Source organism: Jaculus jaculus, chromosome 19, assembly GCF_020740685.1.
Source record: "Jaculus jaculus isolate mJacJac1 chromosome 19, mJacJac1.mat.Y.cur, whole genome shotgun sequence".
Taxonomy (NCBI): Eukaryota; Metazoa; Chordata; class Mammalia; order Rodentia; family Dipodidae; genus Jaculus; species Jaculus jaculus.
In genome coordinates, this window is record NC_059120.1 from 58,643,689 (window position 1) to 58,657,305 (window position 13,617).

Consider the following 13,617-nt stretch of genomic DNA (forward strand, 5'->3'; position numbering starts at 1 on the left):
CCCCAGGTCCCACGTTAGCCAGATGCACAAGGGGGCGCACACGTCTGGAGTTCGTTTGCAGAGGCTGGAAGCCCTGGCGCGCCCATTCTCTCTCTCACTCTCTATCTGCCTCTTTCTCTCTCTGTCACTCCCAAATAATCAAATAAATAAATAAAAATCTTAAAAAAAAATCAAAGCCTGGCGTGGTGGTGCATGCCTTTAATCCCAGCACTCAGGAGGTGGAGGTAGAAGAATCGCCGTGAGTTCGAGGCCACCCTGAGACTACATAGTGAACTGCAGGTCAGCCTGGGCCAGAGTGAGACCCTACCTCAAAAAAAAACCAAAAATTAAATTAAATTAAAAACAACAACAAAAAAACCAGGCGTGGTAGCTATTGTCCTAGCCCTCGGGAGACAGAGGCAAGAGGATCAGGAAGTTCAGGGTCACCCTCAGCTACAGTTTGAGTTCAAACCCAGCAGCTCTTTCCCACTGCCACACACTGCAGAAACCTTGAAGCTCTCTGACTCATAACTGGGCCCAAAGCGCAGTCTGGAAACAGAGGCAGGAAGGGGTGGGGCTTCCTGGGGTGCTCACAGCCAGTAGCTCACATACATACACACATGTGCCCCAGTCCCAGAAGTCCTTGGAGCAGCCTGAGGTCATGCCTGGGGACACTCCTTGGCCCAGACACTGAGACACAAAGGGCTTCCTCTAGAACCTGGAGCTGTCGACAGTGAGCTGCTCTCGGGTCCCCTGGGCAGTGGAGGCCTGTCTCAAAGGGACAGGCCAACTTTCCCTGTTCTTCTCTTCCTTTCCCGATTGCCTGAGGTGAGAGGACTTCTGAGAGAACCATGAGAGCGCCTCTCAAGTCCACAGAACCATTTGGCTCCAGCTTTATTACCACACAGGGCCTCAAATTTAGACTTCTGGTGTTATCTCCAAGTGTGACTAGTCACACTGTTAGAAAAGGGGAAAAAAAAAAACAAACAGACAAAAAGAAAGGACTTACATAAAATTGAACTTTTTTTTTTCAACATAGGGTCTCACTCTAACCCAGGCCGGGCTCCAACTCACAGCACAGCAATTCTCCTACTTCTGCTGGGATTAAAGGTGTGCACCACCACACTTGGCTGGATTGAATTTTTTTTAATTAAAAAAAAAAATACTTTGCTTTTACTTGTTTGAGAGAGAGAGAGAGGCAGGTAGAGAGACACAGAGAGAGAATGGGCGCACCAGGGCCTCCAGCCATTGCAAACTAATGCCAGATGCATGCACCACCCTGTTCATCTGGTTTACATGGGTCCTGGAGAAACGAACCTGGGTCCTTAGGCTTCATAGGCAAGTGCCTTAACGCTAAACCATCTCTCCAGTCTTGGATTGAGGATTGATATATATATATATGTATATGTATATGTATATGTATATGTATATGTATATGTATATGTATATGTATATGTGTATATATATATATATATGTAATTTATTTATTTATTTTAAGTTTTGAGGTAGGGTCTTGCTCTAGACCAGGCTGACCTGGAAGTACTCACTGTGATCCTCCTACCTCTGCCTCCCTAGTGCTGGGATTAAAGGCGTGCGCCACCATGCCCGGCCTCAACTCACACCTTTAAATATATATGTGTGTGTATGTATGTATGTATGCATGCATGCTTTTATATATATATATGTATGTATGTATTTGACAGAGAGAGAGAGAGACAATAGGAGTGCCAGGGCCTTCAGCCACTGCAAACAACTCCAGACACATGTGCCACCTTGTGCATTTGGCTAATGTGGGTCCTGGGGAATTGGACCTGGGTCCTTTGGCTTTGAAGGCAAACATCTTAACATCTTAACCTCTAAGCCATCCCTCCAGCCCGCCACCTTTTTTAAAAAATATATTTTTAAATTTATTTTAGAGAAAGAGAAAATGGGTGCTCCAGGGTCTCTAGCCACTGCAGGTGAACTCCAGATGCATGCGCCACCTTGTGCATCTGGCTTACATGGGTACTGGGTAATCAAACCTAGGTCCTTAGGCTTCGCAGGCAAGTGCCTTAACCACTAAACCGTTTCTCCAGCCCATAATTCACACCTTTAATCCAAGCACTTGGGAGGATTGCTGTGAGTTCAAGGCCAGCCTGGGACTACAGAGTGAGTTCCAGGTTAGTCTGGGCTAGACACTATCTTGAAACAAACAAGTGGCTAGAGGCCCTGGCACACCCATCAATTTGTGAAGTGTAGCCGTGCCTATTTTTCTGTAGTGGTCTTTGAACCTCCTTAAGTCCTGGGGACCTGGATCTCTCCAGCTGGCTAAGGAGCTGAATCCTCCTGAGCAGTTGCTGAGAGCTGTGGTCTAGGATTTACACACACATCCCACCCACCCCAGGGAGTCTCCACCCCCTGCCCAGGCCCCAGTGCTATAGAGGTTATGTGGGCATGGCTGCCCTGTTGTAGCCCAGTGGTGTGCCTGCAGCTGTTCGCTCTGGGTGTTGGGAATGACTAACTTTAGAAAGGTCAGCTAAGAGCTTCTCTCTGAGACTGGAGAGATGGCTTAGCGGTTAAGCGCTTGCCTGTGAAGCCTAAGGACCCTGGTTCCAGGCTTGATTCCCCAGGACCCACGTTAGCCAGATGCACAAAGGGGTGCATGCGTCTGCAGTGGCTGGAAGCCCTGGTGTGCTCCTCCCCCCACCTCTCTCTCTGCCTCTTTCTCTCTCTGTCACTCTCAATTTTTTTTTTAAAAAAAGAGCTTCTCTTTGCCTCTTCAGGAACTCAACACAGCAGTATTACAGCAAAACATCTGTGGGTCCAGCAGGTAGGAGGAGAGGGTTGGGGAGGGTTGGGGCACATGCTTCAAGCCCTGCCCCCATGCCCTAGAAACTTCCAGATTGCTGGAAGGCAAAGAAATGTACCTAAAGGGAGCAGTTAAGACCCCCAGACTGGCAGCCTTAAGGTTCCAGTTCCAGCCATTGTTTGCTTAGGAGGCATCCTGGTTAGTGACCCGAAGTCAAAGCTCACTGTGCACACAGCAGGCCAGCCCGGAGGCACCCCAGAAGGGCAGGGCCTCCCGCCTCCCATTCTTCCAGGGTTCCTTCCCACAGCTCCCAGGCTGGCTTCACAAAGCACTTCAATGCGTGCCTTTTGTATCTGTCTCTGTGTCTCTCAGCATCTCTGTCTCCACAGGTCTCTGGCTGTCTCTTGTTTCCCAACATCCTTCCAGAGCCCCTGGGAAGCAGAGCTGGGGGTGGGGGGAAGGCAGTGGGAACAGGCCAGCGTCCTGTTCTCACCAAGGACAATAAGGGCCGGAAAGGGCTGGAGCCAAGGCCTGGGGTAGACACCCCCCCCCCCCCCCCCCCCCGCCTTGCCTGCCCTGGGCGCCCCAGGCCCTGCCCTGTGCCATTAGCATGCCCTAAATGCCAGGCGCCCCTCATGCTAATGCTCATCCTGGGGAGGCTATTCCTACCAGAGTTTAGAGGAGCTGCTTGCCCTGGGTCTCAACATCCCACTGTCAGGCCCAAGGGTGGTATCACAGGCTGCCCGAGGGGCACATTCCAGGGTGAGAAGCCAAAGGCCAGGCCTCCAGCACAGACCCCACCCCCAGATTATTTACTCCTGTTTCCGGAGCTGTCTGCGGCTGCCTGCGGGAGTGTCGCGGCCATGTGTGAGGGCGGGTGGGCAGCCTGAGGAAACATCTGGCTTCCCTCTGTCCTCCAGCCCCGGGGAATGTCCCTCTCTCCCTCAAGTCTACTGCCTCTGGGGTGGAGCACAGCGTGCGAGAGCCCAGGGCCAAGAGGTTAGGTCCTTGTCCTTTTCACCCTTGGGTCTCCCAGAAGCCACCAAGTCACCGGGTCTTCACACCCCCTTACTAAATGACGGTTTGGTGGCTGCGATACCCCTGCCAGGGTTAATTGGCACGTCAGGTGCATGCAGCTTGCAGCTAGACAGCGCAAGATAGGCTGGGCGGAGACCTGCTGTTGGCGCCAACCTGCTCTGTAGATGTGCCCAACCCCTGAAGAAGGGTTCATTACTCCCCGGGCCACGCACTGCCCCAGGTCTCCCAAGGTAGGTGCTCAAATCCCTTGGCACTGCTCTGACACTCACGCTATCTTCCTCGCCATCCCCTAGCTACAGGAGTGACACTAACCGCCTGGCAGCCCCACCTAAGCAAGTCCTCACTGTGGACGGTCGGTCCCCTCAGGGGAGGACCGGCCTGGCCCGGCAGGCCTGGGACCGAGCTCTTTGCACACTGCTCCCCCTGCAGGAGAACGTCAAGCTTTGACAGTAAGACCAGCTGGAGCAGCGGTTAGAGGTACTTGCTTACAAAGCTGACAGCCTGGGTTCGATTCCATAGTACCCACATAATGTCAGATGCACAAAGTGGTATGTGCATCTGGAATTCCTTTGCAATAGTAAGAGGCCTTGGCATGGGCTGGAGCGATGGCTTAGCAGCTGAGCGCTTGCCTGTCAAACCGTAGGACCCCGGTTCGAGGCTCGATTCCCCAGGACCCACGTTAGCCAAATGCACAAGGGGTGCATGCGTCTGGAGGTCCTTTGCAGTGGCTAGAGGCCCTGGTGTGCCCATTCTCTATCTATCTATCTATCTGCCTCTTTGTCTGTCGCTCTCAAATAAATAAAATAAAAATAAAAAAGAGGCCTTGGCATGCCCAAACTCTGTGTCTCTCAAATAAATAAGTTCTTTTTAAAGGGCTGGAAGCTGGGCGTGGTGGCGCATGCCTGAAATCCCAGCACTTGAGAGGCAGAGGTAGAAGGATCACCATGAGTTCAAGACCACCCTGAGACTACACATTGTATTCCAGGTCGGCCTGAACTAGAGTGAGACCCTACCTTGAAAAAAAAAGGGGGAGGCTGAGGCCAGGTGTGGTGATGCACATCTTTAATCTCGTCTTTAATCTCAGCACTCGGGAGACAGAGGTAGGTGGATCACTGTGAGTTCGAGGCCATCCTGACAGCACATAGTGAATTCCAGGTCAGCCTGGGCTAGAGAGCTACACCCTCCCTCATTAAAAAAAAAAAAAAAAAAAAAATGGGGAGGGGGAGCTTAGTGGTTAAGGTACTTGCCTGAAAAGCCAAAGGACCCAGGTTCCATTCTCCAGGACCCAAATAAGCCAGATGCACAAGGTGGCGCCTGTGCCTGGCGTTCAGTTGCAGTGGCTAGAGGCCTGGTGCCCTCATTTTCTCTCTCTGCCTCTTTCATAAATAAATAAATAGACCTTGCCGAGAGTAGAGGCGTATGTGAAAAATCCAAGCATTTGGGAGGTTGAGGTAGGAGGAGCCCTGGTGAGTTTGAGGCCAGCCTCTGACTACATAATGAATTCCAGGCCAGCTTGGGCTAGAGAGAGACCCTACCTGGAAAAAGTAAAGCAAAAAAAGAAAACAGGACCTGGAACCAAGACTCAATCCATTTTGGACCTGTTTTCTTCCTAACAGTCCCACATTATCACAGCTCTCTCCCTCCCCCTCCCAGTGGGTGAGCTTGCAGCTAGAATTGCTATTCTTTCAGGGTGGCAGCCTCAAGTCCTCCCGAAGGTGGGCTTCCTCTAGCTATTAGCTGCCACCCCTGGGGACCAAATTGTAAGGGAGCGCAGAGCCAAATCTCCAAAGCCATGAGCTCGTCACGCCCTCTGCAGGTACACTGGGTAAACTACACAGCACTCACTCCTAAACCAAGGAATAAAAGGAACAAATGGGCATCTGGAGGCTGGGGAGATGGATGACTTCGCAGTGAAGGCGGTGGCCTGCAAAGGGAAAGCACCCAGGCTCGATTCCCCAGCACCCACGTAAGCCAGATGCACAAGGTAGGGCACGTGCCTGGAATTCATTTGCAGTGGCTGGAGGCCCTGTCATGCCCATTTTTTCTCTCTCTCTCAAATAAATATTTTTTAAGATTTTATTTTTATTTATATATTACAGGCAGAGAGAGAGGGAGAGAAGAGAGAGAGGGAGAATTGTCATGCCAGGGCTTCTAGCCACTGAAAACGAACTCTAGACACATGCGTTACTATGTGCAGCTGGCTTAAGTGGGACCTGGAGGATCGAACCTGGATCCTTAGGCTTCCCAGGCATGTGCCTTAACCTCTAAGCCATCTCTCCAGCCCTAAATAAGTATTTTTGAAAGTGCAGCTTAGAGTCCTCTACTTCTAGACAGGAAGTTTTATTCTCATTCGTCCTCAGTGGGTCTTCTTCCCTAACTTAGTCCCCTCCCTCCCACTTAGATCATTTTGTTCTAGGTGGTGGAAGGGTTAGTCCTTTCATCCAGCCAACCCTCTGGGCACCAAGGCCTGCTGTGGTGGCATGCACCTTTAGTCCCCACACCAGGCAGAGGGAGGAGGAGTGCCGTGAGTTCCATGCCAGTGTGGGCTAGAGCAAGACCCTACCTCGAGAAACCAAAACAGAAACAAAGATAGAACCAACATGGCCACCTGCTTCATTTCCATCAACACTACCTCAGAGGCTGGTAGCCCTGCCATTGTCATTTTCTGTACCTTGGCAAAACTTACTTCTAAGTTTCTAATATCTTGCAAGACGGAGGGGGAACAAAGGAACCAGAACAGAGTGGAGGGAGGAGTGACTAACTTGGGAGGACTGAACACAGGCATGTGCCACGCGCAATGCAATGGATGGGTCCAAAGGGCAACATCAGTAGGCACTTCCGCTTGCAGACTTGCAGCAGAAGGGACAGGGCTCAGCTAGGGAGCTGGAGCAAGGTGGAACTCCATGGCATAGGAGGGAGGGTCCTGCCTCCCCTTCCTCTTGTAACAAGAGCCCAGTTCTTGCCTGGCATGCTTACCCTCTCCTCACAGGTCAAAGGTGCAGGGCTGGGGAGATGGCCCAGAGGTTAAAGGCACTGCTTGCCAATACCTGACTGCCTGGATTCAATTCCCCAGTACCCACATAGTCAGATGCCCAAAGTGGTGCATGCATCTGGAGGGTTTGTTACTTTTTTAATTTTTGGGTTTTCGAGGTAGGATGTCACTTCACTCTAACCCAAGTTGACGAGTTCACTGTGTAGTCTCAGGATGGCCTCAAACTTACAGCGATCCTCTTACCTCCGCCTCCTGAATGCTGGGATTAAAGGCATCTGCCACCATGCCTGGATTATTTGAGAAAGAGGCAGAGACAGAGAGAGTGAGAATGGGCATGCCAGGCCCTTCAACCCCAGACGTGTTCACCCCGTTGTGCACATGTACGACGTGTGTGCTTGCGTCACTGTGCATCTGGCTTACGCGGGACCTGGAGATTTAGACAGGAATTCTTAGGCTTCACAGGCAAGTGCCTTAACTGCTAAACCATCGCTCTGGCCCCTCTCTTTTTTTTAAGGTAGGGTTTCACTCTGGTCCAGACTGACCTGGAATTAACTATGTACTCTCAGGCTGGCCTGGAACTCACGGCAATCCTCCTACCTCTGTTGGGATTAAAGGCATGCACCACCACACCACGCTCTTTCTTTTTGAGGTAGGGTCTTGCTCTAGCCAAGCTGACATGGAATTCACTATGTAGTCTCAGGGTGGCCTTGAATTCAGTGATCCATCTACCGCTGCCTCCTGAGTGCTGGGATTAAAGGTGTGCATCAGCACCTGGATGGAGCTCTTTTCAGTGGCAAGAGGCCCTGGTGCATACATGTGCCCGAACACATTCACACACACTCTCTCTCTGATTGCAAGGCACATATTCACACACACTCTCTCTGATTGCAAACCACACATTCTCACACACACACACACACTCTCTCTCTCTCTGATTGCAAACCATACATTCACACACACTCTCTCTGATTGCAAACCACACATTCACACACACACACTCTCTCTGATTGCAAACCACACATTCACACACATACTCTCTCTGATTGCAAACCACACATTCACACACATACTCTCTCTGATTGCAAACCACACATTCACACACTCTCTCTCTGATTGCAAACCACACATTCACACACATACTCTCTCTGATTGCAAACCACACATTCACACACTCTCTCTGATTGCAAACCACACATTCACACACATACTGATTGCAAACCACACATTCACACACACACACTCTCTCTCTCTCTGCAAACCACACATTCACACACTCTCTCTGATTGCAAACCACATTCACACACACACACTCTCTCTCTGATTGCAAATCACACATTCACACACACACACTCTCTGATTGCAAACCACATTCACATACACACACACTCTCTCTGATTGCAAACCACATTCACACACACACTATCTGATCGCAAATAAATAAAGCGATCGCAGATCGTTCCTGCACTTGTTCTCCCACAGTGACTCACAAGCAGGTGGCTGTCGCAATGGCTGGCGCGCTGGAGTTCTAGTGGACTTCCATCCTGGAGAAGGGTACGGGCATTTGGCAGAGGAGGCTAAAACACACCACAACTCACAGAGCTACAAAGAATCAACTTTATTGGATATTCCGTGTTAGTTCCTCTTCTTGCCCTTGCCAGTGACCTTGGCTGGTGTGAGGACTGGAGCCGTGGCCTGGTACAGGGTAGAGGAGATCTTGTTGATGTAGTACAGACCAATCATGGAGAAGATGAGGCTACAGGGTCAAAACAGCAAGGTCATGGCATCAGTGCATGCCGGCAGCCTAGCAGGACAGACACTAGCTCCAGGGAAAGACCATGGTCAGGAGAAGGGGGAGCAAAGGAAGAACAGAGAAGTTGTGGGTACTGTGGGCTCTGCAGGAACCTAGCAGGATCCAGTGACAGGCGGCAAGGCATACGTGTCCCCCTCACCCAAATGCCTGGAACGTACCACGTGGTGACACAGACTCGGTGGATGAGGCCCGACGCAAACAGTGCCAACAGCAGGCAGAGGAGGACTGGGGAGGCAAGAACAAGGGGGGTCAGGAGGTGCTGAAAACGGAAATACGAGGCATTCATTTGCGGCGTCTCAGAGAAATCTGGGGTTCTCTAAATCTTGGGAATCTGCTTAGAAGGTCACTGCATGGCAACAGCTGAATTACTGAGGCAAGCACTTGAACCATTGAACTCTCTTCACCTTTGCATGCACACTCTTGGGGTACACATCTGCACACATATAGACAAGAAAAAAAAAGCTGGATGCAGTGGTAAGTGTCTATACAGCTACTCCAGAGGCTGAGACAGGAGGATCACGTGAGCTAAGGAATTCAAGATTCAAGATGCCAGTCTGGGCAACACAGGGAGTTCCTGTCTTAAAAAAAGGGGGGGGGGGCAGAGGAGGCTGGAGAGATGGCTTAGTGGTTAAGGAGCTTGTCTGCAGAGCCTAAGGACTTTTTTTTTTTTTTTTTGGTTGTTTCAGGTAGGGTCTCAGGGTGGCCTCGAACTCACAGTGATCCTCCTACCTCTGCCTCCCCAGTGCTGGGATTAAAGGCATGCACGTCACCATGCCCGGCACTTCTTTTTAATTTTACATTTTTAATTTTATTTTATTTCAGACAGAAAGAGGCAGATATAGAGAATAGTGGGCGTGCCAGGGCCTTCAGCTGCTGCAAATGAACTCCAGATGCATGCACCAACTTGTGCATCTGGCTTATTACATAGGTCCTGGGGAATCGAACCTGGGCCCTTTGGCATTGCAAGCAAATGCCCTAACCACTAAGCCATCTTTCCAGCCCATAAGGACCCATGTTTAACTTTCCAGATCCCACAGAAGCCAGATGCACAAAAGTGAGGTAAGTGCAAAGTTACACATGCTCACTAGGTGGCAAAAGTGTCTGGAATTCAATTTCAATTTCAGTGGCTGAGGTCCTGGTGTGCAAATTTTCTTTCTCTCTCTCTCTCTAAAATAATCTCTGTTTTTAATTTAAAAAGTGAGGAATGGTGGCACAAGCCTTTAATTCCAGCACTCCAGAGGCTGAGGTAGGAGGATATTGAGTTTAAGGCTAGCTGGAGGCTACAGAGTGAGCTCCAGGGAAGCCTGGGTGAGTGAGCTATACCTTGGGGAAAAAAAAAAAAAAAGGAGAGGGGTGAGGGGTGGCTGGGCGTGGCGGCACACGCCTTTAAACCCAGCACCTGGGAGGCAGAGGTAGGAGAATTGCCATGAATTCGAGGCCACCCTACCTCAAAAAAAAAAAAGAAAAAAAAAAAAACAAGCTTGTTTCCAGTCCTGCCAGGAAGAGGGTTAAGGCTTTTCCAACAAGACTGCAGATAGGTGGGAAGGCAGATAGCATGGCAAAGGGGCCCCACCTGTCCACCTGGAGAGGACAAGGAAGAAGACAGAACTTTGCTCCTCAATGATATGTGTGTATGTTCCAGAAGATAAACAAGTCAGGGCTCAGATGATGGCTCAGCAATTAAGTGCACTTGCTTGCAAAGACCACTGGCCCAGGTTCAATTCCCAAGCCATCTACATAAACCAGGTGCAAAAAGTGGCACACATTTGCTTGCAGTGGCAAGACGCCTTGGTGTACACATGTACACACACCCAAGTAAGTAACTTTAAAAGGAGATGAAGTCAGTATTCATGGGATGAACTGTAACAGAGACAACTCCTGGAATCACTGAGTAGACAGAGTTCTGTGACTAGGTGAGGAAAGCAAAATCTAGAAGGACAAGGAAAAGTGGACACCATGACTGACCTTTGTTTTACCTGAAGAAGGTTCCACCTATGGTGGCATCTACTGTAGATTTCTGAGTATGTGGTATTCCTTAGGCTACCTGGCCTTGATATACCTAAACTGCTTTATGAACTTAATTATCCATAATTAAATCAACAATTCTCAATTACATCAACAATTAAACAAGGATTAATCCATACAGAAAATGACCTAACACTTATTCTCATTTGGTCAGGAGTCCTACTGCCATAAAAATCCAGTGTAGGGCTGGAGAGATGGCTTAGTGGTTAAGGCACTTGCCTGCAAAGCCTAAGGACCCAGGTTCAATTCTCTAAGTCCCATGTAAGACAGATGCACAAGGTGGCATTCTCTCTCTGTCTCAAATAAAAATAAAATTTTTAAAGATTTTATTCTGATTATTTATTAGAGACGGAGAGTGAGAATGGGCACACCAGGGCCTCTAGCCACTGCAAAGGGACTCCAGATGAATGTGCTACCATGTGCACCTGGCTTATGTGGGACCTGAAGAATCAAACCTGGGTCCTTAGGTTTCTCAGGCAAGTGTTTTAACCACTAAGCCATCTCTCCAGCCAGAATTTTTAAAAAATCCAGTGTAACACTTAGGCTCATCACAATCATCTTGATCGACGACATTACTATATTTGGTCTACTTCACACCAGAACCCTTGGGTGAACCTGGTCCTGCTTGTTCTTCCAGTGGGACAAAGAGCACCGCCCTGATGACGGGTACCAGACACCAGCTCAAACTTGACTGTTCCCTTGACACCTTCCCCGGGAGCTGGCCAGGTATCTTACTTTGGAGGTCTTCTCTGCAAGGAACTAGCCAGGAACTAGATGCGATGCCAAATTCAAAAGCACCATCTAAAGCCGGGCGTGGTGGCGCACGCTTTTCATCCCAGCACTGGGGAGGCAGAGGTAGGAGGATCACTGTGAGTTTGAGGCCAGCCTGAGAATAAAGTGAATTGCAGGTCAGCCTGAACTAGAGCAAGACACTACCTTGAAAAACATAAACAAAAAAAAAACCCAACATCAACAAAAAGCACCATGCAGCCAGGTGTGGTGGCGCACACCTATAATCCCAGCACTAGGGAGGTGGAGGTAGGAAGATTGCTAAATTTCAGTTCATCCTAAACTTACAAGTAAATTCCAGGTCAGCCTGGGCTAAAATGAGACCCTGTCTCAAGGAGAGAGAGAGCGTGCGCGCATTATCTGTCTTCAGTTTCAGGAAATATATTTTTTTCCTCAACGACCTTCACCACCTAGGAGCCAGGTAATTCAGCATCACCTATGGGGAATGTTGGAGAGGCTCTGCATTCATTCAACCCCGACGGTTCACTTACTCTCCGGGAAGATCTTGGCTTGGAACCCTTTGCCAAAGACCAGATTCTCCAAATTATTGAAGGCCTGGGTTGAGGGAGTTAAGGAAAAAAGGCATGCCACAGACAGAGAGAGCGAGCTGTGGTGGGCTCAACCCTGCGGGTCTCTCTCCACTCATCCCTCCCTGCTGAAACACCGCCCCCGTCCCACCCCCACCATCCCAGCGCAGGGAGGATACGGTGAGAGAGAAGACGAAGAGGCCGGAGCCCAGCAGGCCTCCCTGGATGGTGAGCCACTCGGTGGAAGCCAGCTGTCTGCTGTACATCTGCATGCCCGCGAAGAGCAGCAGGGAGAGGAGGGAGGAGAGCGCCAAGGAGGTGCCGGTACCCACCACTGGGGATGAGAAAAAGACACGGCGGCTAAGGCGCTTGCCTGCAAAGCCCAAGGACCCAGGTTCGACTCCCCAGGACCCACGTAAGCCAGGTGCATAAGGGGGCGTATGCATCTGGAGTTCGTTTGCAGTGTCTGGAGGTCCTGGCGAGCCCATTCTCTCTCTGTCTGTCTGCCTCCTTCTCTCCTTGTCTCTTAAGTAAATAAATATATTTTAAAAGAGACACAGTTGGGCTGGGGAAGACGGCTCAGGGGTTAAAGCTGCTTGCAAACTTGCAGGCATGAATCAGCTTCCCCAGGACCCATGTAAATGCAGATGCAGATGCTCAAAGCATGCATCTGGGGTTTATCTGCGGCAGCAGAAGGCCCTGGAGCGTCTATATTCTCTTCTCTCTCCTCACCAAAAAATAAATAAATAAAAATAAAACAGACACAGTTAAGGCTAAGTTGGCAAGGAGGATTCACAGGGTGCCGGGTTGGAGGGGTGGGCTCAGCAGTCACCCAGCCACACTCCACAGCCAGCGCCGCGACCCTGGGGCGGGGGTCCCGCAGCCTCGAACACCCACACGGGCCCTCGTCCCCCGCTCCCGGGGACAGCAGCAGACACGTCAGCTCTACGGAAAGACAGCCGAGGAAGCCGCTCCCCAGCTGCAGCGCTCACCACCCCAGCCCAGGGGTCCTGGCGGGCCGCGTTTACCCATCACGGCCCGTCGGTGGATCTAATCGCCGCTGCCCGTGCTCCCAAAAGCAAGAGCGGAACCGAACCGGGCGCGACGAGCTGCGCGCATGCGTCACGGCCCGGCGCGGGACCCGCTAGCCCCCACCTGGGCCTCTATCGTCCTCGCGGCGCCCGGGGCACGCGGCGCCCCCTGCCGGCGCGGAGGACGTAACGCGTTGAAGAGCATCTTCGGCCACCGCCCTGATCCCAGCCAAGCCTTCTTTGGGTACCCAGGGCATCTGCTGCCTCTCGGCCACACGTACGTCTCCGAATCGTGGCCCCGTGGCTCTCTGGCCATTTACGTCTTCTTTGCCATTCATGCCATCTTTAGTGCCTGTCCCTTAAACTTCCCTGCCCCACGGGACTCATTGCCTCAAACATCTCTCCCTGCACCTGCACAACTGAAGAATGTAGTGATCTTAACCTCGAACCCCGAAAGTAGCCTCTTGCTTTACAGGAGGTAAGATCTGAAGTTAATGCGGAATTCTAATAATATAAGGAACGCTTTCCCCCGCCTCCGCCCCCCACGCGCCTCAAATACACGTCCATGTTAACCCACCCCCAAACTGCTTTTCCAGAACCACGTGGGGAGAACTATTTCCCACCCCTTACCCCCGATG

General features: G+C 50.8%; 1 protein-coding gene across 3 annotated transcripts; it reads right to left on the reverse strand.

Annotated features, from left to right (window-relative positions):
- Positions 1 to 8,397: 8,397 nt before the first annotated feature.
- On the reverse strand, positions 8,398 to 13,506 carry Krtcap2 (keratinocyte associated protein 2). 3 transcript variants are annotated; one of them, XM_012950877.2, is made up of 5 exons: positions 13,104 to 13,506; positions 12,128 to 12,282; positions 11,913 to 11,976; positions 8,766 to 8,832; positions 8,398 to 8,550 (listed from the first exon to the last, which is right to left on the reverse strand). In XM_012950877.2, the coding sequence occupies exons 1-5, from the start codon at positions 13,315 to 13,317 to the stop codon at positions 8,430 to 8,432; spliced, it is 621 nt and encodes a 206-aa protein (XP_012806331.2). In that variant the 5' UTR covers positions 13,318 to 13,506; the 3' UTR covers positions 8,398 to 8,429. The 3 variants fall into 3 exon arrangements, with proteins under 3 accessions (XP_012806331.2, XP_044994444.1, XP_044994443.1); XM_045138509.1 differs by lacking the exon at positions 13,104 to 13,506 and adding an exon at positions 12,977 to 13,084; XM_045138508.1 differs by lacking the exon at positions 13,104 to 13,506 and adding an exon at positions 12,941 to 13,047.
- Between the last annotated feature and the right edge of the window lie 111 nt (positions 13,507 to 13,617).